This window comes from Archocentrus centrarchus, unplaced genomic scaffold, assembly GCF_007364275.1.
Source record: "Archocentrus centrarchus isolate MPI-CPG fArcCen1 unplaced genomic scaffold, fArcCen1 scaffold_29_ctg1, whole genome shotgun sequence".
NCBI classification, from domain to species: domain Eukaryota; kingdom Metazoa; phylum Chordata; class Actinopteri; order Cichliformes; family Cichlidae; genus Archocentrus; species Archocentrus centrarchus.
Window position 1 is genome coordinate 1,671,802 of NW_022060258.1, and position 22,538 is coordinate 1,694,339.

Consider the following 22,538-nt stretch of genomic DNA (forward strand, 5'->3'; position numbering starts at 1 on the left):
CAGCTCATTCTCGAAACAGCAGCCTCAGATTGCTTCTTAATCAGGATGTTTATTCTTTGTTCACAGCCCTGAATAAAGATGGGGAAATATAAAGGGAAAGAGGATGGGAATATATAAGATTCTTATGCAAACATGTTATTAGACTTGTTGACAGATTGATGTTTGTTGGAAAATATTATCAACTTAAAAAATACTAAATTTATTAATTGATTATACTTAACATTAAATTTTACAACAACTTCACTCCGCGGGAGGCTGAGGACATTGAGTCCGAATGGACCATGTTCTGCACCTCCATTGTTGAGGCTGCTGCTCAGAGCTGTGGCTGCAAGGTGGTTGGTGCCTGTCGTGGTGGTAACCCCCGAACCAGATGGTGGTCACCGGAGGTGAAGGGAGCCATCAAGCTGAAGAAAGAGTCCTATCGGGTTTGGTTAGCCTGTGGGACTCCGGAGGCAGCTGACAGGTATCGGCAGGCCAAGCGGAATGCAGCTCGGGCAGTGGCCGAAGCAAAAACTCGGGTGTGGGAGGAGTTCGGTAAGGCTATGGAAAAAGACTTTTGGATGGCTTCGAAGCGATTCTGGCAAACCGTCAGGCGACTCAGGAGGGGAAAGCAGTGCTCCACTCACACGGTTTATAGTGCGGGTGGGGTGCTGCTGACTTCAACTGAGGCTATAGTCAGGCAGTGGAAGGAATACATTGAGGACCTCCTGAATCCCACTGACCCGCCTTCTGTAGTGGAAGCAGAGTCTGGGAATGAGGGGGATGACTCGCCCATCACTGGGGGTGAGGTCACTGAGGTGATTAAACAACTCCTTGGTGACAGGGCCCCTGGGGTGGACGAGATTCACCCTGAGTTCCTGAAGGGTCTGAATGTTGTAGGGCTGTCTTGGTTGACACGCCTCTGCAACAGTGCGTTGAGATCTGGGGCAGTGCCACTGGATTGGCAGACTGGGGTGGTGGTCCCCATCTTTAAGAAGGGGGACCGAAGGGTGTGCTCCAACTTTCGGGGGATCACGATCCTCAGCCTCCCCGGTAAGGTCTATTCTAGGGTGCTGGAAAGGAGGCTCCATCTATTAGTCGAACCCCATATTCAAGAGGAACAATGCGGTTTTCGTCCTGGTCGTGGGACGCTGGACCAGCTCTTTTTCCTTTCGAGGATTTTCGAGTGTGTGTGGGAGTTTGCCCATCCAGTCTACATCTGCTCTGTGGACCTGGACGATGCATTCAACTGCGTCCTTCTGGGTATCCTGTGGGAGGTCCTGCAGGAGTATGGGGTGTCCATTGTTGAGCTTGGTTTGTATTCCCGGCAATAAGTTGGACTCATTTCCTGTGGGCGTTGGACTTTGCCAGGGCTACCCTTTGCCACCTACCTTGGTGGCCTCAGAATCTCGTCTCTGCTCTTTGTGGATGATGTGGTCTTGTTGGCTTCATCAAGGGGGGGCCTCCACCTCACAGTGGAAGAGTTCGCAGCCGAATGTGAAGCGGCTGGCATGAAAATCAGCACATCTAAGTCTGAGGCCATGGTCCTCAACTGGAAAAGGGCGGAATGCCCTGTCCAGCTCAGGGACGAGTCCCTGCCTCAGGTGGAGGAGTTCAAGTATCTCGTGGTCTTTTTCCTGCTTCTAAATTCAGATAAAACTGAAATTCTTGTTCTCGGCCCCACAAATCTTAGAAACATGGTGTCTAACCAGATACTTACTCTGGATGGCATTACTTTGGCCTCCAGTAACACTGTGAGAAATCTTGGAGTCATTTTTGACCAGGATATGTCCTTCAATGCACATATTAAACAAATATGTAGGACCGCTTTTTTGCATTTGCGCAATATTTCTAAAATTAGAAACATCCTTTCTCAGAGTGATGCTGAAAAGCTCATTCATGCATTTATTACTTCTAGGCTGGATTATTGTAATTCATTATTATCAGGCTGTCCTAAAAGCTTCCTGAAAAGCCTTCAGCTGATCCAAAATGCTGCAGCTAGAGTCCTGACAGGGACTAGAAAGAGAGAGCAGATTTCTCCCATATTGGCTTCTCTTCATTGGCTCCCTGTTAAATCTAGAATAGAATTTAAAATTCTTCTCCTCACATACAAGGTCTTGAATAATCAGGCACCATCTTATCTCAAACACCTCATAGTACCATATCGCCCCAACAATGCACTTCGCTCTCAGACTGCTGGCTTACTTGTGGTTCCTAGGATACTTAAGAGTAGAATGGGAGGCAGAGCCTTCAGCTTTCAGGCGCCTCTTCTGTGGAACCAGCTTCCAGCTTGGATTCGGGAGACAGACACCCTCTCTATTTTTAAGATTAGGCTTAAAACTTTCCTTTATGATAAAGCTTATAGTTAGGGCTGGATCAGGTGACCCTGAACCATCCCTTAGTTATGCTGCTATAGGCCTAGTCTGCTGGGGGGTTCACATAATGCACTGTTTCTCATTCACCTTATTTACGTTGTTTATACTCCACTCTGCATTTAATCATTAATTGATATTAATCTCTGGCTCTCTTCCACAGCATGTCTTTCTCTCCCCTCAGCCCAACCGGTCGCGGCAGATGACTGCCCCTCCCTGAGCCTGGTTCTGCTGGAGGTTTCTTCCTGTTAAAAGGGAGTTTTTCCTTTCCACTGTCGCCAAGTGCTTGCTCATAGGGGGTCGTTTTGACTGTTGGGTTTTTTCTGTATTATTGTAGGGTCTTTACCCACAATACAAAGCGCCTTGAGGCGACAGTTTGTTGTGATTTGGCGCTATATAAATAAAATTGAATTGAATTGAATGACGGGGCTGCCTCTGCAGTGATGCGGATGTTGCACTGGTCTGTTGTGGTGAAGCTGAGCTGAGCGTAAAAGTGAAGCTCTCGATTTACCGGTCGATCTATGTCCCTACCCTCACTTATGGTCACAAGCTTTGCGGAGTGACATAATGAATAAGATTGCAAGTACAAGCCACAGAAATGAGCTTCCGCAGGGTGGCTGAGTGACTGGCCTCTCCCTTAGAGATAGGGTGAGGTGCGTGGCCATTTGGGAGGGGCTCAGAGTAGAGCCGCTGCTCCTCTACATCGAGAAAAGCCAGTTGAGGTTGCTCGGGCATCTGACTAGGATGCATCCTTGGCGCCTCCTGGGTGAGGTGTTCTGGGCATGTCCTACTGGGAGGAGGCTCCGGGGTAGACCCAGGACATGGTGGAGAAATTATATCTCTCGGCTGGCACTGGGAATGCCTTGGGGTCCCTCCAGATGAGCTGGTGGAGGTGGCTGGGGAGAGGGAGGTCTGGGATTCTCTGCTTAGGCCGCTGCCCCTGCCAATGCAGTGCAGAGCAGCTACCTAAATTCTGCTACCACAGATGTTGATTATCTTGTTATTATTTCATTTAGAAAATATTTGGCCTAGAAAAAAGTTAGTTACTTTATTAAAATAGGTAGGTAAAGCTAGAGTATCTTAGTATTTGTCACTGATTGAGGAAAATAGAAACAATTCAGGTTTTTAGCACTGTAGCCAAACAAAGAATCAGAGCTGTGTTGACCTGAGCTTTCCCTTAACTAGCTCTGAGGTTATGAATTTATGAATTGCTTATAATTGGCTCTTTCTCTCTGATTGATCTTTCTGAGTTAACTTTAATAATGTCTTTCTCTAAACCATCAATGTGCATTTTAGACCTTACTGCTATAAGACTGCTCAAAGAAGTTTCACCATTAAATAACACTTCAATTTTAAATATGATTTATTAACAGGCTAAATACCACAGACTTTTAAGGTGGTGGTAATTAAGCAATTACTTAAAAAAAAGCACTTGATCCAGCTGTCTTAGCCAATTATAGCTTTTTAACCTTACTTTTATTTTTTTAAAAAAATCTTGAAACAGTAATTTTCAAATAGGTAACCAATCATTTGCAGGGAATGGTTTATTTGAACAGTTTTAGTCAGGATTTATTAGTCTGGATTCTGTGCATCATAGCACAGAATTGGCACTAATGAAGTTTGTATGATCTTTTTATGGCCCTGACAGTGGACTCATCTCTGTGCTTGTACCTTCTCGACCTCAGTGCAACATTCAATACCATTGACCATAATATTTTATTACAGAGATGAAAACACATTGTTGGTATTCAATGAATTGTGCAGCAGTGGTTTGAATCATATCTATCTAACAGACTCCAATCTGTGCATGTACATGGGGAGTCTTCCTCACACATAAAAGTCAGACATGGAGATACACAGAGTTCTGTGCTTGGACCAGTACTTTTTCATTATACAATATGGGCTTCCTTTAGGCAATTTTATTAGAAACCACGTTGTACATTTTCATTTTTCATCCATGAAGCCAGATGACACATGCCAGTTAATTCAACTGCAGGAATGTCTTAAAGACATGAAGGCCTGGATGACCTCTAATTTCCTGCTTCTAAATTCAGAGAAAACTGAGGTTATTGTAATTAGTCCTAAAAATCTTGGAAACATGGTGTCAAACCAAATACACTGGATCTCATTACCTTGGCCTCCAGTAACATTGTGAGGACTTTTGGAGTAATTTTTGACCAGGATATTTCCTTCAGTGTGCATATTAGACAAATATGTTGGACTGCTTTTTTGCATTTGCTGAAATGAGAAACACCCTGTCTCAGAGTACTGAAAAACTAGTTAATGCATTTATTATTAAGCTGGACTATTGTAATTCATTATTATTAGGTTGTTCTAAAAGCTCCTTGAAAAGCCTTCAGGTGATCCAGAACACTGCAATGAGAGTGTTAACTGGGAGAGACCATTTCTTCCATATCTTCATAGGCTCCCAGTTAAATTCAGAATTAAATTTAAAATCATTCTCCTCACGTACAAAATCTTGAATAATCAGGCCTCGTCATATCTTAACCCTCTGGAGTCTAGGGTATAATTGGAAGTTTTTGACTACTTTTTGATTTGCTGTTATATTTCACCTTATAAAGTGTTCACTTTGTGACTATAAAGTTAGTTTTTTTATGTCGACATACTGTATTAACACATGGCACTTAAAATCACATAAAAAACACAATATGAGCAAAAAAAAAAAATTTACTTCAAAACCACAAACATGTTTAATGAACAAATTTTATAGCTTAAAATACAAATATAAATGATGAATTTATGTACTTATGTACACATTTAGCAAAGAACAAAGTTATATACAACTATTTACTTTAAAATGCAGGCAATATCTCAGGCGCTTTTTGTGCAACTATTTACTGAGCAATCAGGTGTCCCAAAAGATGCCACACAAATTATTTGCACCACTCAGGCCTCGTTTACATAACAACATTTCCAGTGGAGACGGTGTCATTTTACCGTTGTCGTTTCTGAAAAGCGATGCTTTTACATAGAGATGTTTCAGAAACGATCTCCATTTAAATGGAAAAGCAAAATTCTGAAAATGCAGCAGTTCCTATTCCTATTTGAGTCTGCCTTTTGTGAAGGGACACAAATGACAATTAGTAACTGATTGTTGCCCCAATTGGAGGAGTTTAAGGATCTCGGCATCTTGTTCGTAAGTTGGGGAGAGGGGACCACGAGATGGACAGATTGGTACAGCATTTGCTGTGATGCAAGTCATGCAAGTATGATTGTTCAAAAGCTGGACCAATCAAGGCGCCACCCATCCAGGCAATCTGAGACAAGACAATATCGAGCTCAGTCCAGAAGATATTACGTGCTGTCCAAGGCTGCTGTGCAAATGAGTAGAGTTGTTTGTGCTGTTTAATTTGATAGCTCGCGCTGCCTCTTTAGGTAGTGTGTACTGACAAATCTGGTGGGCGATTGCTGTCAGTCTGATAGCACTGGCTGTCTAATCCTTTGCTCATGTGATCCAGTTCGGTAGCATGCACTGTCCAGGTCTGTTGCCTTTTATCAGTCTGGAGTCTTGGGTATAATTCACTATTTTTGACCACTTTAAAGTTTACCTTTATAGTTCACCTTAAAAACTGTTTAGCTTTCCTTGTTTGGTATTGTTTTTTCAGTACAACCTCACATGTGTGACTATACACTTTTTTTTTTTTTTATTTTGACGTACTGTATTACATTACACAGTAATGTAATACAATATATTACACAGTAGACCTAAAAATCACACAAAAAACATGAAATCCAAGTAGAAAAAAATTGGATTTTTTTTTTTTTACTGTGAAAATCACAGACATGTTTAATTAACTATTTTTATAACTTAAAATACAAATATAAGTTTTAATTTTCACAAACTTGTGTACAAATTTAGCAAACAACATTATATAACTGTTTACATTAAAATGCAGGCAATGCCTGAAGCATTTTTGTAAAACTATTTAGAGAACAATCAGGTGTCACAATAAGATGGCATACAAATTATTTGTTCTAGTTCTGCTAGTGGATATCTCATTTTTAAAAACATGCATCACATGTGACAACAATATACAGGAAAAAGCATGGCGTAAATTATTGATCATAAATCTGGTTTTACTTGGTCTATCAGCACAATGTAAAATCTACTATGTCGTTTGAAGTGTGCAGTTTTCTACACAACTTGAAATGGAGATTCACTGAGGCAGCATCGTGCTGCTATGTTATCTTAAATGGCTGATGTCATTTTAAGGTGCTGGCGCCACCTTTGACTCCAGAGGGGTTAAGACCTCATAGTACCTTATTATCCTAACAGAGGCTCAGGCTGCGAGCTTACTTGTGGTTCTTAGAGTTTTCAAAAGTAGAATGGGAGGCAGACCCTTCAGCTTTCAGGACCCTCTTCTGTCGAACCAACTCATAATTTGGATTCAGGAGACAGACACCTTCTCTAATTTTAAGATTAGGTTTAAAACTTTCTGTTTTCATCAGGTTTGTGGCTGGATCAGGTGACCCTGATCACTATGATGCACTGAGCGTTTCTTCTTCACTCACCTCTTTTCACTCCTTGTGTGTTTATACACCACTGCTTCATCTGATCATTAGTAATTATTTATCTCTTGCTCTTCTACAATTTTTCTTTTGTCCTCTCTATCTCTTCACTTTCCCTTTACCCCCAACTGGTTGCAGCAGATGGGTGCCCCTCCCTGAGCCTGGTTATGTTGGAGGTTTCTTCCTGTTAAAAGGGAATTTTTCCTTCCCACTGTTGCTATACTTGCCCATAGGATGTTGTGTGATTGTTGGGGTTTCTTTCTAATATTGTAGGGTCTTTACAATATAAAGCACTGTGAGGGAACTGTTATTGTGAATTGGTGCTATACAATTGAATTGAACTTAATGACTTTGTTTTCCATCTGTTCTTCAGTTTCCGCAGATTGTGGTGTGATGTGTTGGATTTTGAAATCTTTAAGCCTGCTTCACTTTGTCAGACAGGTTCTATAAAGTGATTTCTTGATTCAACAGGTTTATGAGGCCTGGGTATCACTAGTGACATTGAACTCAGCTTTCCAAAAAATGCGCTTAAGCAGATCATTTCTGTTTAAACAAGGAGGGGTGAAATTCCATTTTTATTTTTTACACAGGAACAAATAGGATTGGATAGCTCTTTTCTCATAATAAATAAAATCCTCATTTTAAAATCCTCATTTTGTAGTTACTCTGGTTATCTTTGTCTAATACAATAACATATAAGTTTGACAAATATTCAACAAAAAATCAGGAAGGGGGCAAATACTTTTTCACATAGTGCTTTTTTACTCTAAGCACAGATTTTACAAAACATTTTTTATTACAAGCCTCATTTATTCTATAACAAACACATTCATACAATACTAAAGTATCAAAAAACTCAAAGATGCTCTCTTTTCATATATAATTTATTTACCTTTATTCTTGTGGTTATATTTAACCTAAATCTCTAACATCCTTCATCAGGGGATGAAACATAGTCTATGAACACACGGGTCTTTTCTAGTGATGTTCCACCAATAGGGGCCTTCCACTTTTCCACCAGTAAAAAAACATCCACTTATGGTGAGAGCGGAAAATTCCACCAGTAAATCTCCACCAAGAGGAGAAGTACTCAAAAACCTGAACAGATGCAAGAGCCTAAAAAGATATGAACAAACATTCTTCCAAATCAGACAAGGAAAAGACCACACAGCAGTATGAACAACAAATAACATAAAAGCATCTTCAATGGTAAATAACATTTAGCAAACTGAAGTTTATTTTATTTTTTTTACAAAAGAAGTAAAATCCAGGTTATTTATTTTAGGTCACTAAAATGCTTCAGTTCTCAGAAAACTGCTTCAGTGAGCTCTGTGTGGGCTTGTGGCCTGCACTGAGTGGTCTCAGTAAAAGAAGGAAATGAGCTGTGCTTTTGCAGATGAACAGGCTGTTGGCATTCACAAATTGTAGGTCATAAAATCTGTGTAAAGTAAACACTAATTGGTTCATCTCTGGATACAGTGAACTAATTGCAGCATTCTAGTTCTTAACTGTAGAACTGTCAGAGTGCATTTGCAATGCTAATGCAGATGAGACAGCTGGTGAGAGAGAGTTGATGAGTCTTCTGGGACCAAATTCAAATTCAGCCATGGCTCTCTGTCTTTGTGGTGGATGAGCAGTTCAGGTAGAAGAATAGAGAGAAAGATGAGAGAAAGGAGAAAGCATAAATAGAGCTTTGATTATCCCCAGATTCCACTCTTTTTCTTCCTCTTTTTTTTCTGCCACCCTGTCTCAGCCATGAGAGGAGGACGCTATGCAGTCACTTAGGTTTCATTTAACTCCATGACAGTAAGTTACAGGCTTTGAAAAGTTGAGATCCTCCTACAGTTAATAGGCATAATGTTCATACACCAAATGGGCAATCTCCACCCCAACCCCTCACTCCCCAAAATCTGCTTCCACTAATCTTCACTCTTAGTAGGCAGGCATGCATCAAGGGGGAATTTGGTGTTTGTTTTAAGGGAAGTAAAATTTTGCTCACCATAGATTTTGGAATAAATAATATTGTGTCCTTAAGGCAGAGAAAATAGATTTTTTCTTGACAGCACTAACATGAAGGATTTTGGTTTAGATGTATTTTGAAGGATTTTTACAGTGTAGCTCTAGAACTGAATATACATCTGAAGAATTATGAAAATATGATTTTTTTATTATTATATTACAGTTTCAGATGATGTGGATATTTTCCCTTTGGTATTTCCTGACAACAGAAGTTTTACACTTTAGTCTATATTTCAGTGCATTTCCCCCATAAACACTTTTGTATGCAGCTTTCAAATTAAAGACTAAATGAACTGGAATGTCTACATGTCTGTGAGTCAACTGTAATAATAGTGTCAATTGTAATAGTGTCAATAAGCATGTGCCAAAGCCTTCTCGCACAGATTGTGTTGACAGATTTGACCTATATTAAAGATTAAAACTGAGGACATCATGTCAATTTTAATTCGATTTAAAATTCACAACATTGTCACTGTTAGTGTTTTGGTTTTTACTTTTTACTTCAGTCAAACTAAAAGCTTTTAACACTCCTAGTTGTTGTATTTAGCTTAGTTTTATTAAACTATTGTCATGAACCAAAGAGGACTATCTAAACAAAGTTACTATCCAAAAACAAACCAAATGTAGTAACAAATAATCCTCACCAAAAGTGACCAGTCACAATCACGATCAGTACGTTAGTCAAAATGTAACGCAATCTGTACCAACTTCACTGATGTAACTTCACGAAGACTGCTTCCTTCAGCAAAACACTGCAGAAAACGTACCATTTGACCAAACCCATTTGACCAAGTCTTTGCTTGTTCGAGCTCATAATGGAGCTGCTCAAATACCTTTTAACAGCGCTCAGCTTTTGCTTTTTCATAACATGTAATTGGCAACATGCTTAGCTGTGCTGCTCAAAAAAGATCTACTAGAACAGGTGGCACTGATCATGACTGATCAGCTTCCTTGTGCTCAGCCACCCACACTCCTTTTTCCAACCAACTACAGCTCAATCTCAATCTCAGCTCAATTCCCCAAATTTTGTGCTTGGAAAGGGAAACGCCTACAAATAAACACATAAAAGAGACACAAATGAAAAATCAAGTAGTGCCTGCTGGGAAAAATGCCTGTGTCCATGCCACTGCACCTCAGTAACTTTATAACATGAAAAGAGGGTTTTGCCTGGCACTGACCATAAATCTAATTCATTAGCCTGTCCAGTGTCTCCCTCCCTGAAACACCACACTTAGGAGGCGCGTAGCAGTAATCCTAAGCGACTGAACCATATGACCTGCCACCTTTTGCTGCAGAGGAGTACTGGTTGTACTCTGAGCCTCTTCTAAATGACAGAGCTCCTCACTCTGTCTCTAAGGGCGAGCCTACCGTGGGATCAAGCTCAGTTCTGTCTAAAGTGTCACAAAAATCACCCCTCTTTCCTTCGATGTGAGCATCACTTTCATTTTGGTGCAAATTTTTGCCCAAGGCTAGACATATAACAAGACCGTTGATGGTTCTACAACATCAAAATGCTTGCTGAGTAGCTTCTGTCTCCTTTGGCTGTGTTGCATTTTCTGAAGCTTTGCTAAGCAAAGATTGCTGTTCCCAAACATCATCTGCACCATAAGTGATGGAGAGAGGATTTGTCCATCTCATTTTATATGCATGTTCTTTAAATTTGCAGTTTTTATGCAAGTTTGACCCGGTTGCATTGATTAAACAAAACTTTTTAGGGTTAGGGTTGTGTGTGCGTGCATGAATGTTTGTTTGCATATGTCTATTTTAACTGTATTCAGCTGGTGTTAATGCTTCTGTTGTTAAGTTCAGTCTCGCCTTCCACCAGATTGGACCCTAATCAATTGGAAATGTCAGTCAGGGTCTTCAGTGTGGGTCTGTCAACACAGTCTGTCTGGGCTGTGTGTGGTTGTGTACAGTGAACAGAAACTTTGTTCATTCTGATGTTATTGACCACCTGCTGCCTCTGCATCTCTTCCAGGCTTGAGTCAGTGAGACATGTCGACCCTACGCTTTGGACAACATCTCATCAAGTCCTCGGCTGTGTTCCTGCAGACAGAGCTGTCCTTTGCTCTGGTCAACAGGAAGCCTGTGGTGCCTGGACGTATCTTTTCAATACTTACAGGTTAGAGCTGCTGAGCTTGATACTGTTTGTGGGCTAAAGTGTGTGTCTATATCTTCTCACCTTTCAGAGACTTTGTGGCCTGTGCTGTCACTTTGTTGTGTTAGTTTTGTCAGAATAGAGAGACAGATATAGAGACTCTTTCACACCTTTTACATCTTACCCTACACAGAACAGTAACATTACTGTACATGGTTTAAACCCAGACAATGGGCACTTTTCATGATCACCATCTAACATTTTATAATAAATATGCCTATGCTCAAAAAAAGCCAAGAGAATTTCTCAGTGTCAAGGTCAGAACCTGTCATGTTGTCACCTGATTTTCATTCTGAAACAAAAATCTATAATCGAGTAATGGTCCTGAAATCACTGCCTTTTCATTTCATTTTCATTCTTTAACTCTTTTTATGTGAACAGAGATTATGGAATAAAAATACATGTTGTCTTTGTTAATATATTATAACTTAAAACTGGATCTTAAATGAACTTTTCCAGTTTGCCTGAGCTGTATGAATCTGCTCAATAACCAGGGAGGATGTGGTTATTGTACATGAAGCCACATTGTGTCTCCAACTTCCTGTTGGTGTTGTGAATCAGCCTGTTAGCATTGGGTCGCTTAACATAACTGTCTTCCTGTACGCTAGCTGTCAGGTATAATATACCTTGTTAGTTAATGTAATTATTAAGTCTGTCACAACGTGACTAGTTTCACCTAATATTTTGTACAAATGAATACAAAACTCATTCGAGTTCAGTACAATCACCTCCATTACATATCAATAAGAACAAGTATTTTTTTTTTCCCTGCATACATGAGACAAACATGGTATTTTTCTGCAGAATCAGGTAATATAACATGTCTAAGTAAACATCAGGGAGCAACAGCTGGGTTTGCTTAGGTTGTGCCATGTTGTAAAAATGCAACATGGCACAACCATTTACAGTTACCCCTTAATGCAATAAGAATGTTGTTTGATTTTTGTCGTTGCATGAAAGTAACAGCAAAGCTGCAAGGAGCAGAGAACTTGAAGGTAGATCTGTACCTGGGGTCAACCATTCTAAAGCAATGGGCAGTGCTCAAGAGAGGTGAAGAAGAGAGTACAGGCAGGGTGGAGACGAGTGTCAGGGGTGATTTGTGACAGAAAGAGAGCAGTGAAAGAGAAATGTATGGTTGTATGTGTGGTTGGAGATGGTGGCACTGCCAAAAATACAGGAGACTGAGCTGGAGGCAGCAGAGCTCAAGATTTTAAGATCCTCACTGGGAGTAACCAGAAAAGACAAGATCAGAAATGAATACATTTGAAGGACAGCTCATGTTCAGCAGTTGGAGACAAAATTAGAGAGGCATTGCTCTTTTATCAGGTTTGTGAAGTGGAGTGATTGCCAGTAACAGATGCCTTCACCAATGTCAGTGAAAGTTTGGCTCATTTAAATTAATATTAAATTTAATGCTTCATGCTGGGATCTTCCACATATAACCAACATGTACAACGTTGATGCGTGTGCGCACACACCCATGATGATCATTAAATCTTTTTAAAATTACTTTTTGGCCTTTTGAAGCTTTATTCAAGAGGTTGCAATGGAGAAAGACAGGAAAGCAGGAGAGAGAGATAGGGGAAGAGATAGTAAATGACCACAGGTTGGGATGTGAACCCGGGCTGCCTGCACCGCCACGCAACATGTGGTCACCTGCTCATCCGCTGAGATACCCTGGCACCCAACACCCATGATGATCATTAATTCTCAATAATTTCATTACATCTATGCTGACAGGTAGAGTTTGTTCCTCTCATGAACCATCCAAAACAAATACTTTTGAAAGGCTAGTTTTGGGATGGTTACAGAAAAGTAAGCAAACATAATGAGTTACATTTTTCATTGCATTATTATATAACCTGGTATTTATTTATGACAAATGCTTAGACTACTCTAGAAGCTTCCTGGAGTGGGACACCGATCATTTCAATGTTGCTAGCATCTGTGCAGCAATGGTGGAGCTCTTCTGATTTTGGAAGGAAAATGTTACATTTTCAGCACTGAAAGGCATTTTGTCAGTTTGTCTTTGACAACCCTGCATTACTGTAGTTGTACACATGGCAGGCTCAGATTACTTACTGTCAAGCATTTATTTACAGTGATTTAGAGATATAAAAGGGGTAAACAAATTTAAAACACTGTTCCCAATTTGAGCACATATGAAATGGATCTTGTCTAAACATAGAGGAAGCCCGATCCTGGATGGTGTTGCACATTTATCTGCATGGCTTTCCTGATGGGCAGCGTCCAGAGATATGCCAAAAGAAGGTAATTGTACACATTGAAAAGATGCACCAAAGCAGAATGAATGTTCTAGATGTATGCTTTTTGCTGAAAATATGTGGTTATGAAACAGCCATGAACCCCTGAACTATGGGGCTGTGCCTATGTGGGTTTCTGCATCATGGTTTCACAAGGAACACAACTTGAAAATATATTGACAAATATAATTGTGAGGTTGAGAAGAAGACAGGAAGATGAGTGAAAATCAAGTGCTTCAGACATGGCACAGGGGATATCAGTGGAAACATGAGTTTCTGTGATAGGTCAGAGACTGTGAAGGACCATGTATAGCATCAGTTTCTATTGGGTTTTCAGTCATCCATCAGTTGTTTCTTTATTTGATGGCACATCTACTCATCCATGCTGTGCCTCAGATAGACTCTCATATTAAAAGCAGTCGGGAAAGGCTAGTCAACACCAGTACTAAAGTCCAGTCACAACTGACAACAGCAGCACTTTTAAGAAAAGAGACTATTGCTTTTTTTTTCTTTTAAACTTTAACCACTGTTTGTTTTTTTGCATAGAATCTTAACATATAATTTTAATGAATCCATCAGTGGCCCTGTGATGGACTGGCAGCCTGTCTGTACCCCGCCTTTCACCCAATGACAGCTATGACAGGCTACAGCCCCTTCGGGCTCAGAAGCCTGTCATAGCTGTTCTTGGAGAAGAGATTGTAGTAGAGATGGAGAATGATCATACTAGAGATTATTCTGATCATAGTAGAAAATGATCTCTACTATAATCATTCTCCATCTTTCACAGTCAATATTATGACTGTTGTTTCTCTCTGGTTTGACTTAAACATTTGCTGGTCAGTGGAGCTCTTCCTAAAACCTCTTGTTGTTGTCTGGCAACAGATACTGTCTTTACCTAACGGCGACCTACGATACAGTGGACCATCAGATCCTCCTGTCTTCTCTGGAAAACTGGGTGGGCATTAAGGGTGTTCTATATTGGTTCAGATCCTACTTATCAGAGAGAAGTTTTTGTATCTGTGTAGAAGTTATAGAATCTTGTGTAGCACCCGTTACATGTGGAGTGTCTCAAGGCTCTATACTTGGACCTCTTCTCTTCCCCCTGTACCTACTTCCAATGGGATTAATTCTTAGAAGACATGAGATTGCATTCACTTTTATGCTAATGACTGTCAATTTTATGTGTCACTGAAGTAGGAAAATGCATATTCTGCAAACCATGTCTCACAGTGTATTGGAGATATCAAGGCACTGATGCACAGATTAAATCAGTATTCAGGTCCAGCTTTTATCAATTAAAACAACTGGCCAAGGTGAAGCTGTTTCTTTCTCAGCATCACTTTGAGATTTCAATTCATGCTTTTATCACAACTAGTTTAAACTACTTCAGTGTTTGGGCTGAACCAAACTCTACTTACCTGACTACAGATTGACTTTTAGTTGGTGTCAAAAAACTTGAGCACATTACATTGATTTTAGGATCACTTCATTGGCAGCTGGTTTATTTTTTGGATTAATCATAAAATTCTTTTATTTGTTTTTAAATGTCTTCATCGACTTGCCCTAATGCATTTATCTGACCTGCCCCACCCCTGTGCCCCCTCACGCTCACTCAGGTCAGATAATCTGTCACTGTTGGCCATCCAGAAGACGAAGTGGAAGCTGATAGATTGCTGCACCAAAATTATGGAATGATCTCCCTTTGCACATCAGACAGGATGACTCGCCTTCTGCTTTCAAATCCTCTCTTAAAACACATTTCTTCTCGTTAACCTTTAGACTAGGCAGACTTCTTTCTCTGCCCCCCTGAACCCTCCATTGTGAGGCCATATGTTGTTATATAATCAAATGTCTTTTTAAAAACAGTTTATTCTTAATTGTTGGATCACAGAATACAGTGTATTGTATTTCTTCTGGTTTATACAGATAGTCATGAATTGAATGCATGAGCTGCATAACAAAAGGAGCGCATTTTTCCAAAAGGACAAAGCTAAGTTAAGCAAAGCTACAGTTTACCCTGAAGACAGTGTTCTTTTTGGAACAGATTTTTCCTGGTATTCCTCTCAAATTTGTACAGTCAGATTATAGACACATGTCCAACCCCCCCCCCAAATTTCATCCCAGGGTCTGCTTGTAACTTTATGTGCACATCTCAGTCCTATAAACAGGCCCCTGCCTATATACGGTATCAGAGCTACTGAGACCTTATCACTGCAGCCAGCCTCTTCGATCTACTAACCAGGGTATCCTAACTGTTCCACACTTTCAAACCACAGGCAATTGTGCTTTTGAGGGGGTGGCACCCAAACTTTTGAAGAGCCTTCCTCAGCCTACCAGGTTGGCTGAGTCTGTGATTCATTTCAAATGACTCCTGAAAACACATTTTTTATAGATTAGGTTTCCCTGAGTCTTTTCACCTTTTACTTGGGCCATAGTTTGCAGCTATTTGTTTAGAAGTATGTGTGTTGGAACAAATGTATGACCATATGGTTGATTATGTGTCTGTTTATGTGCCTGTATGTTTGTAGCACTTTGTTACTCTGTTTCAAACATGCTATACAAATAAAGTGAGTATTATTATTATTAACTGTTAAGAATCTGCTTTTTAGCTGTGTTTTCAGGGTTGGCCACTGCTCTGTCATTTCAAATCTGTCCCACCTCCAGATAATGTTTCTTCCAGCAGAATGAATCTTTTTAAATCTCTTGTCAGACTTACAGGCATCCAGAACCTTTTTTCTGAAGGTCATAGCAAGTACTGCTCCCTGTGCAATATAATGTTGTTCCCTTTGAATTTCATGTAACAACAAGTTGGAACGAGGTCATGTTTCTCACTGTGGTGCATCACATCTTATTTTAACAGCACCCTGTAAGTGAAAGGAAGGAGACCAACTAATATAACTACGAAAGCTTAAATGTTTCCTATACTTGCTTGATATATATATATATATATATATATATATATATATATATATATATATATATATATATATATATATATATATATATATATATATATATAATTTTTTCTTTTTTTTTTTTTTTAACTGAGTATGTTTTCGGGCAGTATGTTGGTTAGCAAGAAGGTCCTGGGGCCTTTCTGTGCAGAGTTTGCATGTTCTCCTTGTGTCTGTGTGGGTTCTCTCTGGGTGCTCTGGCTTCCTCCCACAGTCCAAAGACATACACTCAGTGGGGTTAGGTTAACTTGTTATTCTAAATTGCCCCACAGACTTGAATTGGATAAGCAGAAGAAAATGGATGGATGGATGGATGGCTACATGGATTATGCTTTCATAATGACATTTTATACAGCCTTTCTAATATTTTTAGACTCATTATTTTGGTTTATATAATAAGTAAAAGAAAGTATGTCTGCTATTTCAACACTGTGGGTCTGCCTCAGCATTTTATCTGGTTTTATGGTATAAGGAGGTAGCAGATTAACAAAAGGGAAGGGTTGGTCATTATGTTTACAAAGGATGGTGTGGGGGTGCGATTGGCATCTACCATCATTGGCCTTCAAATCAACTACAGCTCAGAACACAGCACCCCAACAAATTACCAGAATGACCAGAAAATGTGCTCCAGTGCATGACTCGCAGCATTTAAACACAAACCAGACTTGTCACGTATCTCACTGGTTTAACTGAAATAAATAGATGGCTGCTGGATGATGTCCTCGTTATGTTTCCATGATGTCATTGAATGAATGGAAAACCTTTTCTAGTTTTTGTGATGTGAAATGTTCAAGCTTTATGCTCCTCAAGGTTGCACTTAGACAAATTTAGGCCAGTGGGCATGTTGTTCTCACACAGCTTAAAATCTGTTGCTGGGAGACTAAGTGCACTGGGCTGCACTGACAGAGCACCAGTCATGCAAATGTCCCCAACAACATGAACTTTTTCTTTGATTATGAATCTGCACTCTAAAACAATTTATTAGCCCAAGACCTGATTACACACATCTAGTAGCCCTAATAAATTGTGTGATTAGTAGAATTTTCTTGCTCTCTTACTTTGTGAGTAGTGAGTGGGAGACAAACGGTGTTCTTTGTTTCCAGCAGTGTCCCCAACATACAACACATATTACACATTCTCCACTCCTGTCTTCTTTTTCCTTTACTTATAACATATAGTGAGACATCTCTCCCACCCCCCACACACATAATGCGCTTGTACCCTCAAGTAAACTATTCCACAAATCTATGTTCTCTGCACAGTTGGATAACTGGTGTTTGGATGCCAGCAAACATGCAAACAGAATCAGGTCACTGGCTTCTCTTAGGCTGCAGGAAACGCTGAGCCTTGACCTTTGTTTCTGAGTTCTTCTCTGGTGTTTTTACACTAATCTGACTGGGGGCTTTGTCTTTTGGCCAGCTGGGAGTCAGAGAGAGATTTCAGCTGAGCCCCCACAGAGCTGTCATAGCTCACTTTCACAGTTTGGACAGCAGGGACAGCAAAGGCCATGAGGCAAAGAAGGGTGTGTGTGTGTCTGTGTGTGTTGGGGTGTGTGTGTGTGTGTGTGTGTGTGTGTGGGGAGGGGGGGGGGGGGGGCTGGATGTGGAAAGCCACTTAAAGGTTCCAGCCCTTCTCATCAAACATACTAGGAAAAACATTTCAGAAGATGTCTGCTTATTTTGGTGTGCTGAATCCAAATATTACAATTAAAATGTCTGATTGACTACTATTACTGTTTGTTTGTCATAAATTATTAAGCTGTTATTCTGCCTCAGTTTACCAAAAAATGTACTGAGCTTTTTTAAAGGGTAGCTTGCCAACATTTGGTTAACAATGTGTGTAGGTGGGATGTTGTGACATGTAGATGTTGTTAATTTTATTAATTGCCCAGAATATTATGATATATACATTTGTTGGCTTAGAAATCTGGCTACATATCTGTCTATGGGTGGTATGGATGGAAGTTATTTAACAACGCAGGGTACTAATAACTAAATAAACAAATGTAAATGTATATAGTCATTTCACTGGATGAAGAATGAGTCATAGTACTTTCACAACATACTGTGAAAGAAAATGAAGAATATTACTGTTGCAATAAATTAATACCCTTTAATAAACATGGAACTTTACTAAGAAGGTCAGATCCAAGGTCACCGTGGAGGTCCAAAGGTCAAATAGATATTATATCATAACAGCTGCATTTCATAGTTAATACAGTTTCAATTCATACAAGGCCACATTCACTAACACTGGCTAGTTTAGAAATAATGGACACTTGCTCTTATTTGGGCCAATCTTGCCAAAAACTGAGGGATCCAAATGTATTTTAGTCATTTCTGGTTTCAGGTTAGAACCTTTTGTCTCAGAACTGACCTATTAGCAAACAAGAGCCAACCAACAATTCTAAGCTTTATTTTCAGTTTCACTGATCTAAAATTTGTAAAGTTTGACTACATACATTTCAGAAGAATTTTGGCTGTAGGCCAGTGACATCAGACAGGAAGTCTTGCTCACCTGCTGGTGGCTCTCACTGTGGTATTGTATCATTTGTTGTTCCTGTTACAATGCACAGTTTTATTTTTTTGTGTAGCTTAGCCTGTGTAGCCTATTTAATTACAAACCTTTTGATAATGACCTTTATCTGAAGCTCACTCTCTGCTTAATCACCTGTATTCAGAGTATTCATTCATTGTGTCTCTAGAGATTTGCTGTCTTAACTATTAGCCAAGTCACTAGCAGCATGACTTCTTCACCTGGCCCTCCCGCACTTTCCTGGTCAGTGTGTCATGTTTAGTTATTAAATGTTTGTAGCCTTGGAGGCCAGGCTCAGTGAATGGGAGACCTGGCTCCACAACCTTGAAAATCCTACTACAAGTCAGACCCCTCTATTTGGTATGGGTGAAAATAACTTAGCTACCATTAGCTCTCCTCAAGCAGATTGTCCTGAGCAGCTGGGAAACCAGGTTGGCTGGGTGACTTTGAGGAGGAAGTATGCTCCTAAAGAAAAGTTCCTGGTACACCACCAGCTCATTCACGCATCAAATCATTTTTCCCCACTCAGCAACACACCCGCCGAGGAACAAACTCTGGTTAATGGTGACACTGATTTGAGAAACGTGAAGCTAGAGACACCACCAACCATAGTTGATTGTCTTCCAGGGACCAGAGCAGGTGACATAGAAGGAACCCTGAAACTGCTAGCTAAGGACAAACGTAGATTTCATAACATAATAATTAATGATGGCAGTAATGACACTTGTTTATCTCAACTGGAGGTTACTAAAGTTAATATTTAATTCGTGTGCAACATACCCAAAATAATGTCAGACTCTGTGGTTTTCTCTGGTCCCCTCCCCAACTGGATCAGGAGTCACGTGTTTAGCCCCATGTTCTTCTTAAGTTGTAGTCTGACTGATTGGTGTCCAAAAAACTATGTGTACCTTATAGATAATTGGAAAACTTTCTGGGGAAAACCCAATCTCGTTAGGAGTGGCAGCATGCATTGGGTGGAGGAGCTCTCATTTCTAGAAATCTGGCCAAATGTATTAAACCTCTCAAAATGTGACTATCCAAAGTTGGGACCGGGAAGGAGAGTTGCAGTCTTACATGTGTCTCTGCAGCTTCTCTCCTCCTGCCATCCCACCAAAACCCCATCCTCATAGAGACTTTGTCTGCTCCCAGACCACCAAAAACAAACCAGAAAGCAGCAAAAAAAATGATGTAAGCATAAAAATTTACAAAGAACAATATAGCATCCTCAACTTCACCAAAGAGTTAAACAGTTAAATATGAATTTAAACATTAATTTTCTCCCTTCGGAGTCCCTTTTATTAAGTGATTAAATAATTGATCAACATATTGATATATTCTGCCTTACAGAGACCTGGTTACTGGCTTACTTACAAGGAGGAGGAGTGGCAGCACTCTTCCACTCCAGCTTATTAATCAACCAAAGACCCAGACAGAGTTTTAATTCATTTGAAAGCCTGACTCTCAGCCTTGTACACCCTAATTGGAAAACTCAAAAACAAGTTTTATTTGTTGTTGTCTATCTGGCCCTTATTTAGTGTTTCTATCTGATTTCTCAGACTATTTATCTGATTTAGTGCTCAGTTCAGATAAAATAATTATAGTGGGTGATTTTAACATCCATGGAGATGCTGAAAATGACAGCCTCAACACTGCATTTAATCAATTATTAGACTCACTTGTCTTCTCTCAAAATGTAAATGAGCCCATCCACCACTTTAATCACACTCTTGATCTTATTTTAAAATATGGCATAGAAACTGAGCATCTAACAGTATTCCCTGAAAATCCTTTGGCTCATCATTTCTTAATAACATTTACTTTTACAACAATGGATCACACAGAGGTGAGGCAGTCCTTGGCCAGCCAAAAGATATAGTCCCTCCATTGTGTCCTGGGTCTGCCTCGGGGCCTCCTGCCTCTCACTTAAGAGGTGCCCAGAAGGCATCCTAGTCAAATGGCCAAATCACCTCAACTGTCTCCTTTCAGTGTGGAAGAGTCACAGTTCTACTCTAAGCGGACTGCACTCTTGACCCTATTTCTAAGGAAGAGGCCAGCTACCCTTTGGAGGAACACTGTGGGGAATCTTGGAGTCATTTTTGAGCATGTCCTTCATTGTGCAATATTGAGCATATGTAGGAGGTTTTTTTTTTTTTTTTTTTTTTTATTTGAGCATCTTTAAAATTTGAAACATCCGGTCTCAAAGTGATGCTTAAAAACTAGTTTATGCCTTTCTTACTTCTTGGCTGGACTACTGTAAATTATTACTTACTTTCAGGCTGTCCTAAAAGTTCCTTGCAAAGCCTTCAGCTGATCTAAAATGCTGCAGTGAGTCCTCACAGGGACTAGAAAGAGAGAGCACATTTTTCCTATACTGGCTTCATTGGCTCCCTGTTAAATCCAGAACTGCATTTAAAAGCCTTCTCCTCACATACAAGATTTTGAATAATCAGGACCCATTTTATCTTAAAGACCTCATAGTACTTTATCTCCCCCCAATAAAGCACTTTACTCTCAGACTGCTGGTTTACTTGTGATTCCTAGGGTATTTAAACATAGAATGGGAGGCACAGCCTTGAGCTTTCAGGCCCCTCTTCTGTTGAACCAGTTCCCAGGTTAAACTCAATAAAATTAAATGAAATTGAATTGAACTCAATGTCACTCAACAAGTCAATTTGTCAATTTGCTTCACTCCCAGCAGCTGTAAACAATAAGTCAATCGCCACAGCACAATGAACTGCATGCTGGCACACTACACCCACTAACGTAGCTAAAGAATAAAGTTATATGCACCAACAAAGACAGTGATCCTAATCCATTTTGTGTGTGCTGACTGCATCGCTGTTTCATAGTAAATCTACATACAGCCAGAAAAGATTTATAAGTGCAGGTTTTGATTTTAAAACAGGAATGGGCACAGATTAAGTAAAACAAATTAAAAGTTAATTACATACAGTCATGTATACAAAAAAATTCTACAGGACTCTATGCAGTCTTGTGGAAGTGCACACTTATAGCTTCCATGAGAATTAAGAAGGTAAGTAGTCATGTGTTGTTGATCAAATGAAATGAAACTGATCATCAGCAAGTGTGACCACCTATATAAAAGGAGATGTTTTTGCAGTTTTCTGGAGCATTCAGGTTTGTTAACACAATGCCACAATGAAAACCAGGAGTGGACGTCCCAGAAAATTCAGATTCATGCAGTGCTAAGAGAAAACAGAGACCGCACGCTCTGCAGGCCTCAGTTGGCATGTTAAAGGCAAAGTTAAAGTCATGACAGTAAAATTAAAGACTGAACAAGTATAGCTTGTTTGAAAGTCTTGCCAGGAGAAAGTCTCTTCTCTCTAAAAAGAACATTGCAGGTAATCAGAGCCCCATCTGAACAAACAGTAAGACATCTGGAACAATGGCCCTCATTTATTAACAGTACAAGCCTGTGCATAAATTGTGCATATGAACATTTCATGCACAAATCAGTGATTTATCAATGTTTTTGTGCCTGAACTTGTTTGTATTTTATTTTATTTTTTGTGTTTTATAACAGCAATAATAATAATAATAATAATAATAATAATAATAATAATAATAATAATAATAATTATTATTATTATTATTAGCAACAGCTTGGGTAAAACTGGGTCATGGACAGTGATCCCAAGCTCACCAGAAAATGTACAACATAATGGCTGAAAAAATAAATAAGTGCTGCGATAGTCCAGTCAAAGTC

General features: G+C 39.8%; 1 protein-coding gene across 2 annotated transcripts in view; it reads left to right on the forward strand.

Annotated features, from left to right (window-relative positions):
• The window catches only part of fhit (fragile histidine triad diadenosine triphosphatase), a 324,470-nt gene that overhangs the window by 134,977 nt on the left and 166,955 nt on the right, over positions 1-22,538 (forward strand). For both annotated transcript variants that reach the window (XM_030723868.1, XM_030723869.1), the window contains one exon: positions 10,879-11,001. In XM_030723868.1, coding sequence (XP_030579728.1) covers positions 10,896-11,001 — 106 coding nt within the window. In that variant the 5' untranslated portion in view covers positions 10,879-10,895. The remainder of the gene's footprint in view (positions 1-10,878; positions 11,002-22,538) is intronic.